The 27,595-nt window shown below is 44.4% G+C and overlaps 1 protein-coding gene across 2 annotated transcripts in view; it reads right to left on the bottom strand.

Moving 5' to 3' along the window:
* SETBP1 (SET binding protein 1) overlaps positions 1-27,595 on the bottom strand; it is a 262,052-nt gene that overhangs the window by 129,581 nt on the left and 104,876 nt on the right. Inside the window, exon 4 of one of the 2 annotated variants that reach the window (XM_074855566.1) lies at positions 14,709-14,780. The exons of the other annotated variant lie outside the window; for it this stretch is intronic. Within the exon in view, the coding sequence (XP_074711667.1) occupies positions 14,709-14,780 (72 nt within the window). The remainder of the gene's footprint in view (positions 1-14,708; positions 14,781-27,595) is intronic. 2 annotated transcript variants of the gene reach the window in all.

Raw genomic sequence — 27,595 nt, 5'->3', positions numbered from 1 at the left:
AAATTGATACTAATCTTAGATGAACCTAACTTGACTGCTTTCTAAAAAGGAAAATCTTTGGGTATCCTCAAAATATTAAAGATGTTTGTTTTAGTTGAGGGTTAACTGTGTACAGTATGGATTTAGTGACTGCTGAATTACTAGCTGTTCCACAAATGTTCACACATAAACTGCCTTTGAATGTGAGACTGTCCTGCAAGTAAGACAGGAGGTAGGAGATGTTCCCATCTATTTTTAACTTGGTCGCAAATTAGCTTTGTGACTTGGAAAAATTATTTTTCATTGTGTCTTGGTTTCCCAAAAGAAAACAAGGCTTGCAGCTGGTGTCCATGGCAGCTGTGTTGCAGTGAATACAAAGTGAATGAAAAATATCACTACCGGACCGGGTGAGAGAAGATTTCAGACCCACTCACATTTTGTAGTATTTTGGAGGACTGCATTAACTGCCAGGCAATGGGGAACGAGGTCCATTGCAGTGACACCGCTGGAAAAAAGAGCCACATCCCAGTGTGCTCATCTCCTACAGCCAAAGTCTGTTTTAATTTTCCCAATTTAGGGTTACTAATCAATCCCCCACAAATTCCCTTTGCCACACTTCTCTGACGTGAGCCAGCAGCTTGTCTGCTTTGTGTCTATTTGTGGCTGATATGAACTATGAGGGCTGAAAACATGTCCAGAGGATCTTTTACAATTCCTGGTGACAAGGAGGGCTCTGAGTAGCAAAGTGTGTCACATATATTTGTCAGCTGCAAAGCTGAAACTGATAGCAGGGTACAAATAGAGAGCTGATAGCCTCACCTCTAGCTGATACTTCATGAGGCAGATCGTGTTTCTGGGGGCTCCTTTGACCAGGGATGGCTAGAAACAAGTCCTGCTGCACACCGGTGAGGATGTGCTCATGTTATCCCACCAGCTGCCTGGGACCAAGGTAAACCAGGTACACAAGAAAGCCCTGAATGAACTATCTGCTGTTCGTCAGTGCTTAAGTACTCACAGTCCTGTGTCAGTCAGGATGGTGCTATTATGGCTTTGCTCTTGCTCCCTGCCTGCAGTGCTCTCCAGGCACTTGCACCCAGGAGCTGGCAGTGAAGACAAGCCGGGAGGCAAAGCTGAGCTCATGCCACCAAAACTACAAGGCAGCTGGGAACAAGGCTGGTATGTGCAAAATGCACCATTACTGGGGCTCTAGAGATGGCAGTTGCTGCTATGGGAGGACAAAAGGGAGTGCAAGACATTAGGCACCTTGGAGGTCAAGCCACCCCTTGGTATCTCACGTAGGAGGAGAGAGGAAATGTCATCCAACCCTCAGCCCAGACCTGAGTGGCGGGGGAAGGGAATTCAACCAGCTTTAAAAAATCTCTGGAAGATATCACAGCAGTTTACATTCAAGTTGTCAATCAGGCAGATGCATTCCCTAAATGCCCATGATTAGCCCTCTTCCCCAATTAACAGTAGAAGAATCGCAGCTCTTGTGCAAAGTGGCTATGCAGACACCCATTAATTTTCATGGACTTGAATGTAAACAGTAATGAAAAACTCCCACTAACTTTCCAGGGAGACTTGCTTTGAGTGCGCATGTCTCCTCTGCCATCTGGAGACACAAGGTCCCTCTTTCTCTCCCTGAGACAAAAGTGATCAGCTTCAGAGCCACTGTCCCCAGCAGATCCCAGCTGCCCGCTCCTTGAGAAGCTGCTTGGCTTCTTGGAAACATTCCTTGTTTTTTAAACTCGGTGGCAGAAGGGGAAGGGGAAGATCATCTTTGCACTTATAGAGTAGTTGAGAACAACAGCAGCGTCTCTTGCTCCCAAGAAATTCATCACCCTTTGGTGATACCATGCCCCGGCTGGAAGCGAGCACAGGGGGAGGAGGGCTATTCTGGGCTCTGAGCCGGGCCCACGGCAAAGAGAAAGCATGAGAAAAAAAAAGAGAGAGAAGCTCTGCAAATAAACAGTCAGCATAAACAAAGCCTATCAGCCCAGGCAAGAGGCCGAAGCACGACTGCACTAAACAAATCACAGTGGAATCAGCAATTGGCAAAGTAATTGGCATTATTACAGCTGATGGAAAATTTTTGATGCCGCCCATGTTCACTTTCGAAACGCTACTCAGACATTTAATTGGCTCAGTTCTCATGTAGCCGACTGCTCTTTTTTCCCCTTCTGGAGTGTATCAGGCTTGTATCTACAGACAGAAACTTTGGGATGTGTTCTCCTGGCTCTGTCCACTGGCCATGAGATGGTGGATGAAGCTTTGCACAAACTAAGCAATGCAGGAGAGACGTATGAAGAGAAATAGGTCTGACCTGGGAATTTGAGTAATTTCAACCTCTGTGTTCCCCCAGTTCCTTGCAAGTTCAAATCTAGCTCTAACAAACAACCCTGTGCTTGCACCACCTAAAATACTGTGAGTTAAACACAGGGATGAAAATTGCATCTGGTGATGTTGCCAAAGAGTGGTTTTAGTGCTTTAGTTACCATGCAAGTAAAAGTGCCTTCTCTCTCACACACAAATGTTCATGTGAGCACCCTCTGGCATATTTATCACACTATTTGATAAAAAGTTAAAAATATCTCAGTGTCTATGCTCAGGAAATGCTTCTTCTACTTGCTAGATCCTTTGGTCAAAGCATCCTCATCCTCTGATTTGAGCCCTCTTCCAGAAAACCAACTGTCCCCCATAGGTCAGTTCTGCATGGACAGAGAAATTTCAGCCAGAGGCTTCGAAGTCTCTTACCAGTGCTTTTTAAGAGCCTCACAAAATCATTAATCTGCAGGGAGTAGCCAGGTCCTCAAGGTATATGAAATTGGGGAATGGTACTTTTTTTAAGCTTTCATCAGAAAGAGCAACTTGGCTTGGTGCTGAGACACACATTCAGCTTTTTCGTAACCTTTGCTCCCTTGGTCTAGTCCTAGTGCCTTGATGTGCCCTTTGGAGGACATCCAGGTCTAAGAGCAGAAAGCTGTTTCCTTGGGCAGGCGATGGGTCCATAGGGCAGACAAGGCTGTGGAGGAGGGGTGCTATTGCCCACTTCTCCGCTCCTCTAGTCTGTCGAGAGCTGTATGACCACAGGCTGCCTTAACGGGAAACGCCGTTGTGGCAGTAGCTCTGCAGCTCTGTGGAGGAATGGATCCTCAATTATCGGGGAGTCATTTTTGAGTACACCTTCTCCCTGGAAGCAGTGGGAAGATTTCTGAACCTGCCTGATTGATTCATTCATCGTCTGATTTCACTGGGATATGATCCATTAAGATTTACAGCTCGTTTCCAAGGAGGAGGGAGACCAGAGAGGCTCATCCGTCATACCCTCTGTCGTTGCAAATCAAAGGCAGCTCCATGCTGGGAGACTCCCAATGCTGAAGGGAGCATGGTGTCCAGAGATTTCTGGAGCTGCTGGACACCAACCCCCTTGTTTTTCTTGGAAAACAACCCCTTCCCTGTGAAATGGCCTGGCGCGTTATGGCAAAGGACACACCGGAGGATTTGAAGGGACGTGGAGGACCTTCAACAGCAATCATTGCATGGCTGGACTGAAGTATGGCCCCTCAAAGTCTGCAGTAAGGCTAGCCAGTATGGCCATCTGTAACACAGCAAAGCCATTTGGGAACACCACAGATTCCCAGCTCAGAGACCAGAAGGATGGCTTCAGGATTAAGCTCCTGCTCCAGGGATTTTAGGACTCACTCCCCCGAGAAGACCAGGATTGTGGAATGGGGTAATTTTAAACAACTGACTAACTGTGGGTGACCCAGTGCCACAGTTAGCTTTTGCAGGGAATTACAGTGTTGCCCTCATGTCTCTGTGCCTCCCAAGTCATTGCTGCTGCTGCTACCAGACACCAGCACAGGACCTGGTGAGTCCTACAGAGCTTCAGAAGAACACTGAATCCAAGCTGCCTGCAAAGCAAATTTGAGACCAGAAGACAACAAACAGGCGGGATCTCGCCAACACAGGGGAGATTAGCTCTTTCCTTCCCCATGCCAAACAGGACTTACAGAAAATCTCACTAGAAAGAGCCAACAGGCTATGACCAGTGATAAAAATGGAAGGAAAACACAGGCAGCCTCATGCTATTGGTTTTACTTACCAAGCTGAATATTTTCCCTTCTGGTTACGACTTCTGAGTGCTTGACTCTGTCAGAGAAGAGCAATCCAGCGTCCCAAGAAGCCAACGGGGAGATGCCTACTCCCTTGACCCCAGTTTGCTGCAAGCCTTTGATTCACACCCCATATGAGCCTGTCTACAAAGGGGTAAAGCTTCCCATTGGAGATGCACTGGACTCCTGGGATGGGATTTAAGAAGATCGAAGTCTGCTCCCAGCAGTGCTGCTCTGGGTCCACAACCAAATCACCTCACTTAGGTTTTTTTTTGTTCTCTGAAACGGGCACAGTGTCTTGCCCTGCTTTGTGAGATGCTGAGATTTATGTGTGAAAAGCATGACATAAAACCCAAGTATTGTCACATAAAGCAAGATGAAGCTATAAAAAGAAGCCAAGGTAATGTGGATGCCATTAAAATCCTGACACTGAGTGCTAGAAGTGGCTTAAATTTGCTGCGGTATTCCTGCTATTCCCTTTTATTAAGCACAGGGAAATACTGCCTTGCAGATAAACATTGTGATGTGGTAAATGCCCAGAATTTAATGAAGTCCATTATAATTGATGAAAATGTAGCTTTCATTAGCTTATGAATGCCTTATTCATATTTTTTCAAAAAAAAAAGAAAATTCGGAAAGAATGTTTTCCCTAAGCAAGTGCCAAGTAAGAGAGTAAACAACTTCTGCTAATACACCTTCATCTCTTCTCCAAGGCTGTCTCTCCTGCAAAGGAAAGGCTCTTGTTACACATCCAGCAGCCCTGTCCACAGTTTTCTTGCAAATCTCTCCCAGTGTGATGCAGCCAGCCCCAGTAACAGCTGGCCACAGCTGGCTGTGTTGATAGGCACCATGAAGCTTTTTCCCACTGCTGTCTGCCTGCCTCTGCCAACCCTTCGACTCCCATCTTCACCCTTTAATGTCATACCGTCTTTGGGCCAAGAACAATAATGTATTTCCTTTATGATGCTCCAACCATGTCAGGGATTTTTATGGACTACCACAATATCATTCTTAACTGTGGACATGCTGCTGATTAAAGGGGTTACATTGGCAGCGAGGGAATCTATAATATCTTTATTTGTTCACAAGAAGGATACACCAGCAGTTCAAGTTTCTCTCTCCAGCTTTGGCCTCTTGTTGCTTTGATCCTGACTACCTTTGAGAATAAAAGGGGAATTTAGTTCTTAAATATGATTCGGTCACTGGTGTCTCGGTTAACACCATCCATAAAAGGATCGGTTTCTTTGTTACACAGGACAAGGCTGAGACCACAGAGTTGAAATAGGAGTAGCACAAAAAAAAAAAAATGTATCTTTTTACATAAAAAGGGCCAGTCATTAACCATGTAAATAAATGAGTGGCTATTGAGTTTTAATAACACACTCTATTCTGTTGTTCATTCATGAACAGGGGTGAGGAGAAAATGTTTTGAGGCTTTGAAAAGACTTTTTTTTTTTTTTTTAAATTAAAGAAATACACATCTTGGTATTTCAGCACCGCAAACACCTGCTGACAGTATGACTGCAAAACAGGACATTCTTGAGGCTGTAAGAAAATGGGCACAAAAAAGAGAATCCTGTTATCAAGTAAAATAACTGAAGACTGTGGTCGAGCGTGTGTTTTTTTTCTCTGATTTTTAGAAGCGTCACATCCTCAAATTCAAACAAGCAGATGGCTGCCAGAAACACTCTGAAACCAGCAAGCTGCTTGCATTGGATACATCATTTTGGTGTCTTGGCCTCTTGACTCTCACATTGATTTTTATTTCATTTGGTTTTGATCCAAGGCAATTGGAGAGGATTTTAAAGTCACCAATGACCTCTGAACTTCAATGATGGCATTTTGGGGCATTTTATCTAAAAGAAGAGATAAGGGCCGAAATGGCCATTCACTCACTATCTAATGGAGAAAAAATATAATGACATCATTTGTGGTTTCAGTTGAAGCAGCTAAAGTAAGCTGCTGAGGCTATACAGAGAAGAGGTGATACTGCTGGAGGGAGAAATGTTTTGAAGAGCATGCAACCATGGCATCACCTCCTTTTGTTTGTAGCACACAGCCACAGCTGATGACAACTTCAGCTCTAACTCCATGTTCCTGCAAAGTAGCAACCCTGAGCAACCTTAAGTCATACCTGCTCCTGGCTGAGTGTCTGAATTTCTGTTTATTCCCCCTGAAAGAGTGTAGAAATGTAATCTTTGATATGAAGTCATGTCTTAGGAAATGCCAGTAGATAAAGAGCCTTGTATTGCACTTCCCCTGCAACTCAAACTGCTCTGAGCACGTCAAACCTGACCTTGATTCCACCCAGTAGGAGATAATACAGTTCTCTTGTTCCTCATGCAGACTTACCAAGACATTGTCTTGAGCTTCATCTCCCAGGTGCTAAATGGCTTGCCATGCAGGAGATAAGCTGAAACTCTCAGATGAAGGATAAGGCTGATAAATTTGCTCCTTGGGAGCAAGGGGACCTGTGACGATGTGGGTAAAGGTCACCTGGAAGATAGAACTAAGCTGGTAACATCATCCAAAAAACCCCCAAGGTAGACACCGTGTGGCACACATGCCTCCTGCTGAGGGGAGGACCCTGGCCACCCCTAGTAATGTTCCTCTATATGCTGTGGGAAGTTTCTCAAACCCTGCGAGACAGCTGAGTGTGTGACGATGTTAGCGGGGTGAGTCACTCAAGGTTCAGATGGCTCCATGTCAGGAGCTACAAGGGCTGGGGTGCTGCTCCTCCTGCCACACGCCAAGGAAGGCTCCTATGAAAGGAGAAACCTAAAGAAAAAGGAGCCGCTGGGTGTCTTCCCGGTGGTTTCAGTGGGCTTTGCGCAAGGGGCTCTTCGTTACTACCAGCCTGCTCCATTCATACCTATTCAAAGGCCAGTTGTTGTCCTTCTGCCCAATACTGTGGGCACAGTGCGTCCTGACAAGACTGAATCAGAGATGAGGTCACCTTCCCAAGGAGGGGAGTGAGGTATGCAGAGGGTACAATTTCTCCTGATTCCCTCTTCCTAACACATGTGTAAGGAAAGACGTTTTCCTTCCTCACCTTGTCGGGGGCTCTCATGAACTCCTTCCAGCCATCTGTGTCTCCTGCTTTTATGCTTCTGTCATTGTCCTGCACCTTTTCCCAGCCATGGTGGCATGATGAAGACATTCCTTTCTCACAGATACCTACACCTCCTCACTTATTCTCACCAAAGTTGTGCTCTGCTCACATCCAGGTTGCTTTCGCTCCAGCATTCTTATTATTGAAGTAGAGCCACTTATTAAAGAAAGGGGAGCATCCTATATTGCAGTTGCTGCTCAAATACAAGACACCAGAACTATAGTGTTCCTATATAAAGAGTCTGTGCCAACTAATTTTGGTGGCACATAGATAAAATACTGATTTAATTTATCTGGAGCTAGTAAAATCTGAAAAGAGCTTATAGGAAATCATGCTTATATATTAGTTAATGAAATTCTGGGCTGCTTCTGGGAAGACTGACAATTGTAAAACCAATCTGCCAAACTTTCATTCACAGCTTCATTGCAAAGCCATTACAGGTACGGCAAAACCCGCCAAACTCACAGCGGGGTGTGTGAACTCACATGGGGGAATGGGGAGCACCACATTTTCTTCCTCCCAAGGCAACCTGGCAGCCTGGAGGGAGCACGAGAGCAAAGAACAGATGCTTTTGACAATGCCAGCACACCTCAGTGTTGCAGGACTTTTTTTTTCCTAAGTGATAACTTGAGCCTGAAGTCACCTCTGCAAGCAAACCACATGAGCCTTCACTGATGATGTTGCTCACGATGCTTGTAGAAGGCTGACTGAAAGGTCTCAAGCTATCCATCCACAGCTCATCTCACTCTTTCCATAAAGAAGAGCACACCAGGACATGGATTAGTTTGGTCAGCGATTCTGCTGTGTTGCACCATTAGAGGCAGATCCTGGAGCTGATGCAGTTTGATTTTACCAGCACTCTTCGCAGCTGGTTTGCTGCACCCAGAAACCACAGAAGGCTGAAATGAAACTATATCAGCAGATTGCGGGTGCCCTGATACCCTTGTGTTTATGTTCGTGCTCATTATTATACATGAAAGGATGGTGTGCAGAAAACATTGGTCCCTGGAGGGTAGCACGCCGTGATTTTCAAGCTGGTTGCTCTGCAAGTAAAAGCCAGGGTGCTCACAAGAAATGCCTGCAAAGTTTGATGACTTGATTTCTGCTGTGGATCAATATTAACAGTAATATTGTATTTCCAGGGCATACTCAGCTGACAGAACTATTGATTATTTGGTATGTAGCAGTGCATTGACACTTGATAGCAAACTGGGACACAAACAATAAATGTGCAGTTGTTAACAAGCAACACAGGGCATTGAATTTCAGTGACACAACAAGGATATCACTTCCTTTGTCTAAAATGGAACATCTTTCACATGTCAAAAATATAATTTACTTATCTGACTTACTGAAGTACCTGGGGAGAACACATTCTTCACAGAAACCGGAAGATTAAGGTCATGTTTCCAAACATGTGCCAAATTCAATAAATAATTTCACCCCCATCGTGACCAAACACTTGAGGTATTCTTGAAGGGAAAATGTTTTGTTTGATATGTTTAAACATGTATGATACCAGATCACCTTGTGCATGAACAGATTTCAGTGAAAGAAAAGATAATGAAGCATTACACTTTGGTTGCAGTAGTGAAGCCAAAGTTATTTTTTTCACCTAGGTTTTTGATTCAGTGTGAAAAAGTAGAGAGAGAGAGAGATATTTGGATAGGGTGAACTCAAAATAAAACTTTCTTTATCAAACAAAGGGTTTACTTAGATTTGAAAGACATAATGCTATATGCTTCCATGAACTGTTTTATTATATATAAGTCTACAATTGTCTCCTATGGACACATTTAACCATCAACCACTAAGCCATTAAAAGAAATTATATAGAACACCAATCTTATGGCTGGAACCTATTGAAAAAGGAAGCTTCCTATGGTGAGAGAGAAAGAAATACTTTATGTGAAGAAAAATAATGGGTGGCACTTGCTGTTGCAGGAAAGAACACCTCAATGACTTAATACTCTTTTTATCTGAGCTCAGAAAGGCAGGGGAGACGACTAGTAAATATGTAGCAAATGCACCTGTACTGTACACAGCCTTTTTATGGGATAATATAGCCTTTTTTTTTGCTATCGGCGTGTTGAACCCTGTAGGCTTAGCTGCCTTAGCAACCAGCTACGATTTGGAGATGTCAGGACCAAGGGAGGCTGAATCAGCCTCTGATGGTGGCTTCCCTCTCCCACTGCTGACAAATGGAGTTTAGGATGATGGAGTCCAGTTTCTCAGTTGGGTCTGAGCCTCTTCAGCCACTAGTAAATTAAATGTGCCCAGAAATATTCTCAGGCATTGAGGCCAACTGGCACGGAATTGTTTGTATCGTTGCTCGCAACCATGTCTTAACTTCCCTAACGCAGCAGTTAAATGCAAACAGCTCACTAGGATGAACCCTGATCCATGCTTAGGAATGATTTAGGAGCTTGCTAGTTGTCACGGACCAAAAGTGTGCCAAGAACTGGTCTAGTAGTTTAAGTATACCCAGTCACACTCCCCTGAACACTGCTTAACTTGTTTAAGACAGATGCAGCCTAAGACATTAGTATGACTTATGTCCTTCTGCCCCTTTTCCTGCCCAAGATCATCTCTTTCCAGCCAGGAGAAGGGAATTGTATGGCTCTAAATTTGGTTATAACAATAATCTTTTGCTGGTTCATGAAATCACTCTTACTCAGTGAGAAACTGGAGATTACTGCTGTCTGCAATCTAAGAATAATTTCAAGGAACCAGACGTTATGTGTTTAAAATGACAAAGATGCTATACATGGGCAGCTTAACTTCATAAACAAACCACTACCCTCTTTCTCCCATCTCACGCCACTGTCATCTGCCTGATACTACATCTTCAATGTCTGCAACTTTAAATTGCATACCAGAAAAAAATTGTCCCACCTCAAGTTGTCATATGCTCTTAATCATGCTACCCTGGAGGACCAGAAGATGTCTCATAGGAACTGCTGTGCTGAGCTGCCCAAGGTGAAGCAAGTCTGTTTTCATGGGTCCCTCTGAGCTACAAGAAGCTGAACGCAAGCTCTTTACTTTGAGAAGAATTGGCTATATCAGGGCAGGGACCATCTGGCAGAAGGCACAGCAGGATTAACGCAACCCCACATCAAGAGGGAAGATCTTGGTATGTTGTCGGCCAAGTCCAGGCACCCTCCTACACCCCACAGGGACCCAAGCACTACAAGGCAGTGGAGGGAGGCAGAGGAAGCATTTCATACCTACACCCTCTTCACCAGACACACCACAAAACCTTCTCGGTGGAAAGGTTTCAAAGCTGCCATCAGAGGCTCTTACTCTCAGATGGGAGCTGTTCAGAGGAACCCATCCCTTTGAATAGTTTCGCTCATGACGCTAGCAACGCTTGTCCATGGGCATCACCCGTGCAGCAACTGACTTGTGGTTTGTAGATGGAGCTTGGGGGGGGAGCACCTTATCCTAGTGAACCAGCTGTAATTCGGCAATGGCACTTGGTGAACAGACAACACCAGAGCTGCCATCCACCCTTTGCAGCGCCTGCTTTTCCCAAAGAAAAGATGATGGAGACTTGTGTCAGGCAGCTGGTGCCTCCTCCCAGCTCCTATGTGGATACCTTTGTGGCCCTGGCAGCTGCAGCTGAAATCACCATGTGGGCTCACAGCCTCAACGTTTCACAGCGGCTCCCTGACTCAGGAAGCTGTAATGCCAGGAGGATGGTGGATGACTTCATGCCAGCAGAATCTAATACCTTCTGATCCTATGATCTAGTGCAAAAGGCAGGAGGAGTGGGAAGCCCAGCAGGCACCTGATTGAAGAGGCTGGGGGAGATAAGAGGAGACAGTGTCCTGCTGTGTATTTCCTCCACCTCCATAACCTTCTTATTTTCAAAGAGTTTCCATAGGGCTGTGGTCGCTATTGTTCTCCAGACCTGGTGCATCAGCATCCCCACTATACTGACAGCAATTTGGGATTCACACACAGACAGCTCTCCTCCTTCTTCCCGTCAGGAAAATGAGCAGCTTGTTTGGCTTCAAGAGGAAGCAAAACGTGTACAACATGGTGCTAACCATGTACAGGGCTATGCTACATACTCCATAACCAGCGTGGGCTGCCTGGGTGTGTGCTCATGCTCAGATAGACCCAAATGCATTTACACTGGACTCACAAACATGCATCTGTTCTTCCTTCCTTCCTTCATCAGCAGTCAGATCAAACTTTGGCACAACCATTACCGATGTGCAGAGTCAGCAATAAATGAGCGTTCCTTTATGCCCAATTATCAAGGAGGCTGAAGATACATATTGGTCATTAAGAAAAAAAAGAGTGTAATTTAAACCTACAGCAAAGTTTAAGGAGTAATACTGCACAGACAGGTAGGCAAAATAAATGTGAAAGTTGTTCTTATTTCTGTTGGGCTCTGTAAAAAAATAAATACTATCAGGGCTGTGTATTTTTTAAAACCTGCGTTTTTATCCTAAAAGGATTGAAATAGGTTTAAGCATTACTGTTATTTTCTCAAAAATGACAGAGACATTTCCATGTGAATGTTTCCCTTTTCAGTCAATATCCATATTCACCATGTGTGTACCTTCCATTCAGGGACTGCAGCTCCCCTGTGGTCTAAGGACTCAGGGTCCATTTTGTGCAGATCCTTCTGCCAAAATGGTGTTATTAGTGATAGGAAATATTGCAAGGTCACACACAGCCTTGACAGAAACAGGAGGGTAGGAGATTAGGGAGTAACTGTAGGCTGTAATATCCAACTGTAGTTGGCAAACCCGAGCATATTTGGATTGCCTGTGCCAGTATTTCACTCCCCTGTTTTCAAATTACGGTCCTGGCCCTACTGATCAACCACCTGAATATAGCAAAGAAGGATATTCACAGAAAGGATCTCATGATAAAATGGCTATTCCTGGCCCTTTTTCCATCACATCATAATCTGTCCACTAATATGCCTTGAGATCTCAGCTGATCAAAAGGTCATAAGATGCTACTGCTAAGTATCATTCTGTCTCTGTTCAGCCGAAGGCATTTTTACTTCATGCAGCAGGCAGAGGAATGCAATAGTAAAGCCTTCAAATATGTTTGTGTAATAGATGAAGTCTTTGCTATGTGGCATTTATCTTCCTTCAGGGAGTGACACCTGATAAATAAATCTCTAGTTCCCAGCGAATTTAAATAAAACAAAGGCAAATCATATCCCTGCACACTGTAAATATATAACTGCAGAGTACCTAAGAGTTCTCACTCTCCCAACATTGCCTTTGCTACAAAAGCTGTAAAGTGCTGGCCACCCTCAAATTCTGCCAAAATCAAGAAACCCAAATCTCTGAGAACATTAGAAGGAGCATGGTGGTAACATAGGAGGGACTGAAAGATACACCACTCATTTAGATTAATGAAATGGTAAAATTTACCTTTTTTTTTTTTTTTTTTTAAAGTTAGCAAAAAGCAAAACCCAAAGAATTGGGGCTTATTAGCGTATCAACAGGAATAATGGAGCGAAAATGGGGGAAAATCTAGTAAACGGGATGATGTGTTTCCCAGTGAATAACGCTAAGGTGGACAACTTTCAAACATCCTGGGATGAATAACGTACCGAACCACATCCTACCCACCACCACCAGATTGGCCAGCTGGTCACCGCTGTGCTGCAGTGTGCCGGTGGCAGTGGGTCCATCGGTCCCGCACTGCGCCCATCCCTGGATGCCAGCCATCACCTCCAGTACTGACCTCAGCTGCTTCTCTGACCATCCTGCATCCAAGCGGTTCAACATGGGCAAAACCACAGATCACTGCCCAAAACAGCAGGAGGAGAGGGTACCACTGCCAACAGCCTCCTGCCACCTGAAGCCCTCGTCTAGCAGGTCTGCAGAGCTGGTTTCTATGAGCATTACCATTGGAAAAAAACACTGGTTTGTGTTCCCGCACACCTGAAGAGTTGTCACAACCAAATTAAACCCCTCAGTATTTCCCAGACTAACCACCCGCTCCCTGGCTCTCCAGATGCAGAGCTCTACACCAAGACCAGCAGACAGGTTTTTTTCACTGCAACTGGGTTTCTTTTCACTGCAACTGGCAGTCATTTTGCTCCTCTCCACGCTTTCAAAGCTGAGAGACATCAAAGATTAGTAGAAAAAATGATGACTATTTTTCCCTAAGAAGCAGCACTGGTAATAGGCTTCAGGAAAAATCCTCCTAAATGCAAGTGATAAGCATAGACTGTGTGAAGGCTGACAGGTCTGATTATAAATATCACTGCAAGGGGACCAGCACTAACCTCCCTTATGGAAGGCAAAGACAATTCCTTGAAGGGAACATGCATGTGAATTATCATAAACAAAACCATTGCAAGTGGAATTGTTTTTCACTGGGAAACTAAATAAGGCCCTGATTTGGGGGGAAAAAAAACCCCAAACCTTGAGAACTTATTAAAGTGCATCCCAATAGAAAATGGCACTCAATCACACGCTAAAGTTTTGATGACTTCAGGACGACAGGAATAAAAAAATGAAGTGGGATACATGAAGCATAGGATGGAGTCATGCATGTAAGAGGTGTTGAAAGGATATCTTCTGAAACTGTACTTAAAGAACAAGCTCTGCAACATAAAATGAACAGAGAGTCCCAGGGAGCATGTTGGTCCAGACTGAGCTAAATATTAAAAACTAAGACAAAACTCTGCAGCCTTGTACCAACCTTTCCCCCTTCCTCACAACCTAGCAGGAAGAAAGCCAAACAGAACCAACACAGAGCTCTTCAGATTGCATCTATACACTGAATTCTTCAAATTGCATCTATACATTGAGTGAAATACCACAACATTAGCTTTTCAGCAGGGTTTTGAGGTAGATATGGTAGGTAGTGTTCCTTCAAGATCATCCTGCCCTAACCTTCTTTGTGCTTTCTCTGACACCATTACATTTTTCTTAGGCTGCAGGTTGTTTTGGCATTTCTCATTCTATTTCCATTGGAAACTAGGAGATAGAGAAACTTGGGCAATCTGCAATAAGAGTAGCAGTACAGTAGTTTTTTCTTTCTGAACACAGGGAAATAGATATTATCTTCTTAATAGTGGGTTATAACTGCAGAGAAGATGAAGAGAAGAAACTCAGAGTCAAAGGCAGTTCTAGGAGTTTCATTCTCATTATATCTCAATGGAGTGAAGCAAATAAATTGCGCAAGGAGACATATGGAAGCTCACTACGCAAATGGCCTATTTAAGGTTCTTACTTCCTAATTAGGTCCTGGTGTCAGGAGGTTGGTAACAATTATTCACACATAGATCATTTGGATACAATACAAACTATTCTAAAACCCAAACCATCATAATGGCATGCATTAAAAAGAAACCCAATTTAGCTTGATCTTTTTAGATTATTTTGCTTAGCACTTGGAATATCAGTTTCTGTGCTACAGTCATCCTAAATTTTGTGTCTAACATTGTAATAATGGGTTTGGAAGGGGAAAAGGAAGAAACAAAAACCTTCACAGCCATAACCCCTTGTTCTTACCTTGTTCACAGATTTCGTCACTGGACTCTGCACAGGGAACCCACACTCTCTTCCCAAATTCTTCATCTGACTCTGTGGCGTTTCCCAGAGCAAAGAGAAAAAAGAAAACCTTGAATGTGGGAATGACCATGACGAAAATGGTGACAAGCATCCAAACTTTCGCTCTGCCCTTCTCCATTTCCTTACATCTTTCTGTGTGACCACCACCACCTACCAGCCGGGGCCCTCTGAGCACCCAGTGCTGGAGTCCACCCTTGGCCCTGTTCTGTTTTGGAAGGTCTCCCAAGCTTCTCCTTAAACCGCACAGATGCATAGGTTTATCCTTCCAAGTAGCCCTGGTAAGCATATCAGCATCACGGGGCTATCACGGCTTTCCCCAGCAGCCGCGGGGCACGCAATGAGCCGTGATGACAGGGAGTGGTGCCATGGATTCCTGTGACAACCCATGTCGGAAGGGCTTTTGGGAAGAGCAGGAAGGTGTCACAGGATGCCAACCCGCCTGTTTTGTTTAAGAGTTAAAGCAGGGAGCTGAAGCCAAGGATTAGCACATTGCAAAACCATTTAAAAAAGGGTAACTGCTTGTGATTCAACGTCGTGACTGCAGCAAACCCACTCTGCCCTGTGCTTCTGCACCTCTGGTACCAAAATGAGATCTTCCTCTCCCCTTCTTCCCTTCCCACCTCCTCTCCCCTCTTTGTCCACCTCTCCACCCCTTCACACAAAGGTGAAATATTTCACATTTTCACCTGTGGTGATGCAGATCAGAGAATGTTTTCTTTGCTTTGCTTTTCACTGATTTTGCCCAAGGCATCCTTTTAAGCGGCAGCCTGTGCAAAGATAATAGGTGGCATGATTCTCTGTAACTGGGATCAGCAACAAATCAGCCATCTGCCACTCCAGGGGTCTGAGATTAACCCAGCTACTGGACCGTGACTGCAAAGCATTTGCACATTTAGATTACAGAAATGTGATGTTGCTGGTCCAAAAAAATAAAAGACTGGGAGTGGGGAAGGTGTGGGGTAGAAGATAGCCTTGGAAGAGTCCTCCAGATTAACCCTTCCAGACACAAGTCTTCTCATAACAACTCCAAGCAGACAATGTTTCTCATTATAAAGTGTTAAAAGGATGAAGGATTTGAAGGAAGCAACCTGAGATTCATGAGACATCATGTTTCAGGGAAATACATCCAAAGATACCTCTGACACAGGGAGAAATAAAAACAAAGACCTTCAGCTGCCTTGTCAATGCCTTGTAATGCTCCTTGGGAAGTATGGCCAAGCTTCCCAGATAGCTTACTTAGACTACTTGGAAAGTACAAGAGTAACATTTTTGTCTCAAGACCCACAAGATCCATTACACAAGCTTACTTACTCCAGAGCATTGTCAAGATATTGAAGAAATGAAAGATGTCTGCATTCTGAAATATCAACATTTATTTGCTGTCCTCAGTTTACCTTCCTGAACAACAAACACCACATTGCTACTTTGTGCACATGGATGCTGTCGATACCTATTAATATTTGTCTGTATCTTTTGGATCCTCTCTATGCATGCGTTGGGAATTGTTATTTGGTAACTGAAGTATTAAGAGTTTTAAATCAATAGTAAACACAAGCTGGCTCCACATCTAAAAGCGTGAGCCATGCTCTGTGCAGGTGCGTGGTGGGTTAGGACAGCCGCCGGGGTCTCCTCTGTTCACTTTGATGTGGGCTTTAATCCCCGCTCCTGGCATTTGTTTTTGTAGGTTGGAATCCCATGGTCAGGGATCTCAGGTTAAAAAGAGCAGGTTGTGCCCAGAGACAGAGGTGCAGCTGTGGCCAAAAGTATCAGCAAGGACTTCTGGGAAATTCAGGCAATGTCTGCATGTTATGTGCCCTTGCTGAGAATGGTATCTTAAACACACAACTCATCTCGGTAACTCCAAAGAGGCAACTGAAAAGCAAACAGCAAGCACATGTATGCATACAAAACCACACATTTTTATGTATGTACTTTATTCACAAAGAACAGGTAGGATCGGGTGGAAGGTACAATGGCACAGCGACAACTCCAAGTTACTTGGCCAATGCTCTTGTTGACATTTGCCATGGTTTCTTCACCCTCTCCAAGGTTTCCTGGGCCAAGTACTACATAGCCATCACTTGCAACAAAAGAAGAAGAACAAGCCCAAGTCAAGCTGCAGAAACTACATGGTTGAAGGCACAGCTGAGAGCTGAGGAAGAGCAAGGGATCAGTCGCTGCAGATATCCTGCAAAACCTGCTAGTGTCACCTCAGAAATGAGTGCACCTCCTAGCAGCATTAATTCGGGACTGAGCTTTTGATCCTCCACAGAGGAAGGACTATTGATCTGCAAGGAGCTGTGAGAACAAGAGAGTGAGGAGAACAGGCTGGATAACACCTTTAAGCCTCCCTAAATTCCCCACTATTTATCAGACTATTTCCAAAAGTCATTGCTTGGCAGAATTAGGTGCTCCAAAACCAGGTCTATATGTCTGAAACCAAAGGTGAGGTTTGAAGTGCTTTGGATATACACTAGGGCATGGTTTTCAGGTGAGAGAGAGGTCACAGAGATCATCCCACGCCTGGGACTACAAACTGGGCCAAGCTAACAACCCAACAACCCACACGCTTCTGAGATGCAGCAAGTTAATGAGCCTCTGCCCATGCTTTAGAAAGGTCTCCTTGAACTTGACCTGCTGGCTGTGTGAGTGCTAAAGCCACTGTTAAAATGGAATCTGGACCCATTTTCAAACCCAAAGGCAGAAGTTTATTCTTTCTACAGTTTCTAATTTCTGTAAAGCCAACCTAAAACTTCAGATCCAAATGTCAGAATGATCGAGAAAAAAACGTGTGTGGTCGGGTAAAATCTTTGGATTCAGCTTCAACTATTGAACTACTACAAGAATGATTACGCTGGTTATAATTTTTTAAAATTTTTAAAATATCAAAACTCCATTAAAAAAAAAAAAAGGTACTTTTATGTACCTTTTCCTAGCCTGTGGAGGGAAAAGGGGACCAACAAAGGGCAAAATCTTTCCTTTCAGACAAAAATCACAGCAAAACTCCAGCCCATCCCTTGCAAATTAATCAACCTTGTGAACTGCTGTCAAAGTTTCAGCCCTATATGATATTATTTGTTTGTTTTATCCAGGGAGACTTTGCAGGAAGGGGCTTTTGCAACCGAAGCACCGACAGTGCATTAACCAGGCACTCAGCTGAGCCGTGGAGCTGCTCGTCCCCCAGCAAATGAGAAGCGGAGGGGAACAACCGACGCAGGCGACGCTGCACCTTGCAGATTTGCGTGTCCTACAAGTAACCTTGCATCAGGATACAGAGCCACGAGAGCAGCCTTATGGGTACAGAGAGAGGAGGAGGAAGACAACGAGGAGGAGGGGAAGGAGTGGCAACAGAAAAACAATCAGAAAACTCCCTGGGAATCAAGTCTTCTCTTGTTCCCTAGGAAAAAATTGAAAAAATAAAATTCCCTCCCTGATAAGGATATGGCAGGAGGGGGATGAGCACACTCACCCCTTCTTTGCTTATAATCCTTTCCAGTGAGAACCGTAACAGACATATATGGGCTGGAGACTGGCTACAAGCAGAGTATTTCTGCAGGTGCTTGACACACTGCACCAGCCCCAGGGTGCAAAGTGCTGTCCCACTTCTGCCCCCTCTGTACCCCAAGTCCCCAGCAAGGGTCCCCTCTCTTTCCCAGAACCCCTAAATATCACTGGGGGTGGATGGGGGAGAAAAGGGTCACATCTAAAAGGCGAAGGGGAAGCAGGGAGGAGGGAGAACACCCCTGAGTCCGGCCGGCGGCCCCACGTCCTCAGCCATTCTCATTCCCAGCACGTTTCGCTGCTCTCCAGCGCAGCCCAGCTTCGAAATATTAGTGCGGCGCAGAATGCCATTTTCGAGTCGCTGCAGCTCCTTCTTGGCACCAGTTCAGCTTTTTGTCTTGCCTTCTCCTCCGAGCACCCAGCGGAGGGAGGAGGAAAGAAAGGAAGAAAATAAAGCCCCACCGCTTTGCCGCCGGGGCCATCAGCCTCCCCATGGCACCCCCCGCCTTGCCTGCGGCACCCCGCACCCTCCAGCCCACTCCGAACCAAACCACTTGGCAAACATAAATCTCTTCCCACCTCCACAGCAGCCAGTTCACAGTCTCCTTCCCCCCGCCCCCCGCCACCCCTTTTCATCACTCTCTCCTTTGTACTCCTCTAAATTTTTCCAGCCAAGCGTTACAACCTTACACCCCCCCTTTCTCCTCCATCCCTAGCTCTCCCACCTCCTCCCCTCGCATCCGCAAAAAAAATCGTGCCATGGTTGCCAATGCACTGGCATCTCCTCGGAGAGGAGAGTCGCTGCACCCACAACACGCCTGGCAGGTCCAATCCAGCTCACAGCTGCTGAAGCGCAGGCGAGCTGCAGTGCTCATGGGTGCACACGCGTGTGCACACACACATGTCATGGAGCAGGACATAGTCTGTTTGTAGCCCTTGACATTGCTGTAAATACAAACTTCCTGAAAGCTTGCGTTTGGCAGCTGAATTCCTCCTCCTGCTTGTGGGGCCGGGAGAAAAACAGAGGCAGAATAACGAGGGAGGGAGGGTGTATTTTTTTAAGCAACCCAAACATGGCACTGAGCACTTCCACCGACAACTTCTCAGCCTGCTGTGCTGGCAACCAGCTGCTGGTTCCAGCCTGGCACCTTTCTCTCCTCTTAAACGCCCTCTTCCCAAATATTTATTCCCCTTTTTTTAGAAAAAAAAAAATTTTTTTTCTTCCTTTTATCCCTCCTAGCTTGTCCATAGAGGGACTCCCTCCCACAAATCCAAAGCAGCACGTGTAGAAGGAGCACCAAAGGGGGTGAAATGTGTTGTAACACACAATGGACCAAGAAAGAGGAAAAAAACCCATATGTACACACAACATATGTATTCTTTTCTCTGAGGAATAATGAGAGTGAGAGATGCCCTAAAAGCAGGCAACACGACCCTTGTGCATGCCAGGATGGGCAAGCCCCAGCCCCTTCCATGAAGGAGGGAGGACACAGGTTTAGTTGGGAGGTAGAGAAAGGTTGAGGCAAAATGCACGTTCTCCACGGAAAGGACCTGAGAAAGGAAACTCAGCCAGCAATGTGACTCAAACCAGAGTTTGAAACATTGACATGTGCATGACAGAGATAAAGTGGTGTAAAATGCATCTTGTCTGGTGCTTGGAGAAAAGAGATTTGGAGAAAAAAATATAATAATGCTGATGCTGGGGATGGCTTGGAGGGACATGGAGGGAGGAGAGAAGATGCACTGAGGATTTTAGCATTGTGGCACGAGTGCATTAAGCTGCAAGCCAGGCTGGAGATTCAGAGCAGGGTATGGCCCCAAAAGCAGCCACTGGAGCCCTGGGGATTTTTTGTGAGCCTGGTTGGACTGCTTTGTCCACTGAGACACATCAGGACTCCTTGGAAGCCATGGGAGTTAGAGGGTGGTGAAGCAGATGGGCACTTGCTGTACAGTCTCAGGCCAAGTGCCTCTGCTCCCTGTGGCAACGAGTCCCTCAGGAGGCCCAGCAAAAGTGACAGAAAAAGGCTGGTTCTCATTGAACAGTCTCCCCTGGTGACCCTGGGGAATAACAGAGCAACCAGCTCAAAAGTGGGGTCACAGAGACAGACTGGGAGACAGACAGACAGACAGCATGCTCGGGGTGGTACAGACAAAACAGCAGTGTCCTGAGCAGCTGTCTAATATGTATTTTGGCAAAATCTCGCCTGGCTGTGGATGAAGCAGAAATCACAGGCTGGAATTTTAAACCCGTCAGTTGGTCTGACTTTTGCTTCCCTGGCCTGCACGTATAACGCAGGAGGAAAGCGAGGGGCTGGATGACACCTTCTAGCTGCCAGGAGCCACATGGAGGAGCTGGTCCTTCAGCCACCGCCAGCTGCTGCTTGTGGAGCAGCTGATTGGCAGGCGCTGAAGGGGACTTAAAATAAGCAGATGCCCTGATGTGACTGCACCCATTAAGGGATGTGTGAGTTTGCATACTTAAACCAAGCCTCAGGTTTAAGGCCTGTGCCCTTAGGAGCACCTCTGCCACTGGGATGTGTCCCCTGTGCAAGATCCACATTTGGAGCTTTCTCCAGGCCACCACAGCACGGCTGGGGCTGGCTGGGTTGGATGGAGCAATATCCAGGTAGGGCTACCAAGCCCCCTCTTCTGAGTTGTGGTTTCACTGTCCCAGGCTCTTTGTATAAGGATGTCATCCGGCACTGGCAATGGTTCCTCCCAATGTCTGCTTCCAAAGTCAGCTGCTGTCCATCCAAACCCTCTCTCCCAGACGGATTCCATGTCTGTTTTCTCTCTTTGCTATTCCTCAGGCTTAGGGTGGGTTTCTGCCCTTCCCTCCAGCCTTTAGTACCAAGTGCTGGCATTTGGCAAGGCAGACCGAGTCCCTCATGTATGCCTGTGGCAAAGCAGACCCTCAACCTTAGTTGGAGGCTCCTGCAGAGAAGCATCCCTGCCTGGAGGTATCATTGAAGTGACTCCCAGATAGAGACATTTTCAGATCCTTTGAGTCGAAAGGCGCTATAAATAAAAGATATTACAGACTAACAAGTTCTCAGTTGCAAACTGGAGTGGGAAAGAATATTTTAGCATCCTCTTTCTAAGCACATTAACTCTTGGCAGACATGATCGTTCAGGTCTTCAGAGCTGAAAACTTCACACAGTACACAGCACGTTGAGTCCACATGCTCCACCTCCAGTTTGAACAGCTCTAAAATCTACAGTGCCCCTACACCATATCCCCCCAGTGCAGTGAGCATCCAAATATTGTGTCGTTTTGGGGGTTATGACAGTAAATATACACTCTACAGTGATTTTTCCCAGGAAAAACTCAGCTTTCACCACTGTAAGCTCACAAGAGTCAGTGCCTTAAGATTTTTATCAACTGGCTTCTGATGCTTCCCTTCCCAGGGTGAGCAAGCACTTTGTATCAATCTGGCTTGCTTTAGTGCAGTGACCCAGCACTGTTCTCCACTGCTGAAAGTTCAGGTCCCAGCTGCGGGGCTAAACTCTTGCTGACACTGTGCTGATTTCTCCGTCTCTGTCACCCATGCTGCCAGGGAGGGCGGGGGATGTTGTTTTTTTCCAGGCTGGAAAAGAAAGAAAACAATCGTGCAAAATGCAGAGACGTGGTAAAGGAGAAGGGGGAAGAAAGCGATCCTGATATGTGTGGTGAGGTTGAGAAGAGGAAATCCTTTGGGCAGCATGGGGCACTTCATCACGTTCTTCTTTTTCTTCACCGAGGAGAAAATCTTGCTCAAGAAGCAATTAAAATGTTATGGGCAAGGAAAAGCTTTTAGGATGCCTTGAAGAACTTGTGTGCGTGCGAAAGTGCACGGGGAGAAATGCAGAGGGGGAAGTCACTATTAGTGATGGGTGAACTACAAAAGGTTGGGTGGTTTGTTTTGGATAAAGATCCCCACATGCAGATGCTTATCTAAAGCCCTCAGTCTTCAGAGCAGGGCTGGAAATGTCTTAAGAACAGACCCTTCTTGCATGATTTCCAGTACCTCTCAGAGCAGTTGCCCATGCCAAAAATACCACGAAAACAGCTTTTTTTTCTTCTTCTTCTTCTTTTATGCAGTGTTTTGGCTCTTCTGCTTCTGGTTCCAAGCAAAACCTAAAACCGCAAAGTCTTTGACTTGAAGGTTGGACTGTGCTTATTTAATTTCAAGCCATCCTGGTTCTCATGACTGCATGCATACGAGGGAAATGAGGAAAAATGGTGCTGTGATTCTGTGGAAAACTTTAACAGAAAAGAAGACTCCCTGAAAATTGGCAGAAAAGCTAGTTTCCCTAAGAGAGGGCTACAAGCCTTGATTTCTCTCACCTTAAGCAGACTACTTATCTGTAAGCTGGCTATTCTTTCCATAGATAACAACATTCCCAGTTCAGATGAGCCTGTTAGCCCTGGGTGGTTATTAGTCAGTAAATACTATAGAATCAATAAACAAAATAAAGACTTTGAAGACAGTCATGTTTCCCCACCCAATCTTGAAATTCATCTGATCTGCAGTAGCCCTAATGTGACAGAGAAGGAGGAAAGAAAGCAGTTTGAACATGATCAGGTGCCCTCCAGTTTTCTTAAATCAGAGTGTAATTGAGGTAAAATAGCCCAGGGATGGTGCTGTTGGGATGAAAGTGGTATGTTTTGCTTAAGTCCTCTGGACAAACAGGGCCATTGAAGGGCTGGTTTTCATCCCTGGCTGGATTTACACCAGAATATCTCAAGTAATGTTGCTCAGTGTGTAAGGCAGATGGGAATCAGGCCAGTTTGTTTTTAAAGATGTTGCTAGATATCCTATGTCCCTGGACTATTCACCTCAGAAAGGTTAAAAGCACATACATTCACTCTACATGTAGTAAAGAATTAATGTTTTGCTGTTAAGGACCAGATGACATTCTTCCTAAATGATTTCTTGTAGTCTTTTTTCATGTCTTTGCTATTATTTATTAATTACTCAAGCAATGATCTTCAGCTGATTCAAGCAGTTTGGAAACCAAGACTCAGGTTTTTAGCTGATACAAATCAGAATAATTCAATGCAAGTCAACAGAAATGATGGACGAAGTCAGTGAAAATATGTGACCAAGAGTTTATACTACACAGGCTTCCAAAACAAGGGCCCAGCCTTCTAGACAGCAAAATACATATAGACTTTCCTCACTGAAGCTGATGGCACTTCTTGTGGGTGACCAAGACAGGTACAGGAGGCCCAAGTGCCCATTCGTGTCCACATGTGTGAATCAGGAGCAGCTCCAGTACTCGTCACATGCTGTGGTCTTTGCAAAATCATTGTGTCCTGCTAAGCGCTGCAGGATGCTGATCATTCTTGTCAGAACTTGGCTTTTCTACAGATTCTTAGTTTAGATATTGGAAGGGAGAGATGAGTTAACTTTTGGCTTGAAAGAAAGAAAGTAAAAAATCTGGTCCCTTTCAAGAGTGCTGAAAAGTTGCGATATCTGACCCTGAGGTTTTTGAAAGAGTGACCCAGTCAATCTAGTTATTACACCATTCTCTTCCTATGACTAACACGTGAATTGATATTTACTTGCAGGAAATGCTGGCGAGAGATGGGGGTTCCCATTCACTTGTACTGTTTACCACTCCCCTGAGATCACAGGCTTCAGTGACGATGGAGCAGACCGCTTCACAGGTGCATGGTTTATATGCCAAAACAGGTTGTAAATCAGAGGGGAGGAAGAAAGGGCTGGAACAATGCTTGTTTGTAGAAGCGACCATTGGAAAGGGATGTTGACCATGTTCATTTTACCAGTCTCATCTCCCAAGTCTACGCTTGCTCACGCTGCACCAGAGGGATTGGGTCCTGGGTTGGAAATCCAAGGAACATGCCAATAATTTCCCAGAGATTACACAGGGGGTGAACTTGTCCCTGATCTCCATTATTGGTTCAAACCCAGGAATTCTCATACCCTTTCGGACAGATGGCTGGTCCTATTACTTCTTATGTTAGATTTCCCACTGAGGCTGAAAGCAAATCCACATTCAAGCTGAAAGTAAACAACCTGCAAATTCAAAAGGCATTAACTCGAACTGCCAAAGCATTTGCTGCGTATGCTGCAGATGTCAAATAGACAGTTTCCCACAGCCCTCAGCCTAGACACAGCAAAACCTTCCACCCAGCCTGAAAATCCATCCTGTGCAAAACTCTCTCTCCTCACTGGTGTTTTAAGGGCTGGAGCCTCAGCTGGAGTGAATTAATGCAGTCGCTCTGATTTGAATAGACCTACGCCAATTTATACCAGATGAGCATTTCACCCTTTGGAGGCCAAGTGGGAAATGGCTATCCACTACTTTTTTAACAGTGTGGTTTAACAAAAAAATAAATTGTGGTGTATTTTAAAGACTGAAAGAGCACTAAGTTTCTTTCCATTTCTATGATTAATTTCTCAATAAACCTATTGCAGATCTTGGTCCTAAAGAAGCAGTCTTTGCAGAAAAAAAAAGTATATAAATAACACAACTTACAAATACAAACAACACATGTTACCCAGTTTATTCCACTTCCTGATACCTTCCAAAACGCCAACAAAAAGTTAACTAGGAACCAAAGCACGACATCGCTGTGGTATTGCAGGAAATTCAGAAAGTGGAAAGGACTGAATAAACCAGTCTGTTTTTTTCCTGCCAGGGCTGAATGAAGAGGACAAAAAACACAAAACCAAACCATACAAACAAAAAACCCATCCATATGCTTTGAAATTATCTGAACATTAATACCATGGCATGTTTCTTGACCATAAAGATGTGCAAGACTGTTTTCTAATATATTTTGGTGTAAATCCAAACTGCATCACTGAAGTAATGTTCTGTAAATCAGAATTCACTCCATTTAAAGTAACATAACCTCACGGTAAAAATTCAGGAAAAATTATCTGAAATTAAACCTACGATTTATTCTTCAGTATAGGAGGCCCGACTCACAGACTCGGATGCACCTTGATTTTCTCCTAAGTAAACTGGAGGTCAAATATTACACCAATAGAAAAGACTGGAGATTTTTAAGATGATGGTAATGGGAAATCAAACTGCTGAATTGTTTAGGTAAAGCCACTAAACTGATACAGCTCATCAGAAAATTCACCTCCTCTTTCCTCCAGCCATCCTTATTTTTGTTTTACAATTCAGTGTAAGCTGGCAATTAGTATTACTTTGTCTGTTTATAGAGTCTTCCATCTGAGGATCTAGAAACACTTTGTAAACACTAATGAATTAAGCTTCTTAACACCTCCTGTGAGACAGATACTACTATCTCATTTGCACAGCTCGGAGAAGAGTTGCAGGTTTGCTGAGGGTTGGAGCCAGCCAGCAGCAGAGCTGGGAAATCACTCTAGATCCTGAACCTCACCTTCAGCTCAGTAACACAAGTCTTTGAAGGGATGCAGTGATGCGCCTGGCAACTTGGGAAGCTTATGATTATCTCTTGGAACTGCCAGTGTGCCCTGATGTCTGGCAGGCTGGAAACACAGAGGGTTGAACTTTTACCCATGTTGGACAGAAACACCATGAATACATCATCCGTCTTTACCTGAAACAATCACTCACAAATATGATCCCCTGACATGGAAAACAGGAGACAAAATTGGGAATTCAGTTGTCCTTACTTGGTTTTTAATAACAACACCAACTCTGGACAAAACAATACAAAAGTCTGTGAGGATTCCTTTCCTTTTCTTTGCATCTTTAATTGTCCATATCTTTTTCTCATGTAGGGGAAAGGTAAAATATTCGAGCCTGCTTGAAAGTCATGATGACAAGAGGAACTTAAAGGATTTTTAAAGAAAGACTAAAGGTTTTACTTCTAACACTATCAGGAATGCTTAGATCCTAGACAAGCCTTAGGACAAGATAGGCGTTGATGAGACGATTATTTTTTTCCAAAGCACAGCCTCACTGATTTAAGAGCAGCTAATGTCTGGTACCTATTTGAAGCATTTTTCCACGTAGCCCTTCTTCAAATGCATGGCAATCAGACAATTTCCATGATGGTTCTTCTGTCTAAAAATATGCACCTCCCCCTCTTTTCAATTTATCACTGAGCCAGTCAGTCTGTTTATTGTTGAAGTTTTGCCCATTTAATAGTGCACTTAGGAAAGCTTAATACAAACATCAACCAATTCATCGCTGTCACTAAAAGAAAAGCCTTAGAAATCATTCATCTAAGCAGGAGTCAAGAGCAAGAGTCTCTTATTTAGAGATTGGTCAATAAGAAACTATGTTATGGAAGCTATTCTAAACAGACCAGATTTTTTTTTTTTTAAACATCTCTTTTCTTCCACAGATTGAAATTGAGGCGAATAGCAAATAAAATATTTGGGTTTACTTTTGAATTTTGTTGGTGACCTTAAATCCCAGAAATGGGGCACTACAGAAGAGACGGGCATTTGACATATTCAGTGTGTTGATTTGTGAACTATTAGCAGATTGCTGTTTGCCTAAAAATACGTATTTGAAATTCTTTTCTAAAAACTCTTCTTGATCTCTTCCCAGTTCATGAGCTGTTAAATGTCTGCATGACACGGTGATGTTTGTCTCCTGAACAGAGGAACATTACGATCCCTAGAAGCAGGTTTCCAGCAGGAATATTAAAGGCACTATTCAGGAATATTCTCCAGTATTTGCAGCCTCCACAAACACTTCCACTCACAAACATGTTTGCTGGAATATTTGTCAAGAGCAAACAAGATGGAATGGTGGGAGAAAGCGTACAAAGTCTAACCAAGCTTATGAAAACCCAACAGCTAATGAATACTTGTGGAAAATGTCTTACGGTATTTCCTCAGCTATGGATGCTAATTAGGAAAGCCTATAAAGCTAAAACTCTTTTGCTGCCCACCTCCTCGTTTATTCCAGAATAAAAAGCCACTTCCATGGCTCTCTTTACCATGTTCATCCCTATTACATCTGCTGGATCCAGAAGCCATTTTTAATTTTTTTTCTGTACATAAAAAATGGGTGAAGTTATGAACAACTGGACAGACGCCCAGGAACACATTTCACATAAGCAGCTCGATGGCCAACAGCTTTTTACTGTCTCTGACCAAAAAAGGACCTACCACAGATATGAATTATATGTAGATTGGTCAATATGCAATATTGACTAATACTGAATCACCACAGTGTTACATAGTACTATGGAACCTCTCTTCAGGCCCTTTTTTTCAGTGACAAAACCAGCTTTTAGATTGGGTCTTCTATAAAAAAAGCCTGTAGGTACCGAGAGAAACTCAGCAAGCTCACATTGCTACAGCTCAAAAGCACATTTCCAGGAAGGGGAGGAAAATTGCAAGAAAAGCCAGTGGACATCC

The sequence above is a fragment of the Strix uralensis genome, chromosome Z (genome assembly GCF_047716275.1).
Source record: "Strix uralensis isolate ZFMK-TIS-50842 chromosome Z, bStrUra1, whole genome shotgun sequence".
NCBI lineage: Eukaryota > Metazoa > Chordata > Aves > Strigiformes > Strigidae > Strix > Strix uralensis.
The sequence above is the reverse complement of the archived record's forward strand: the minus strand, read 5'-3'. Positions and strand labels throughout refer to the sequence as shown.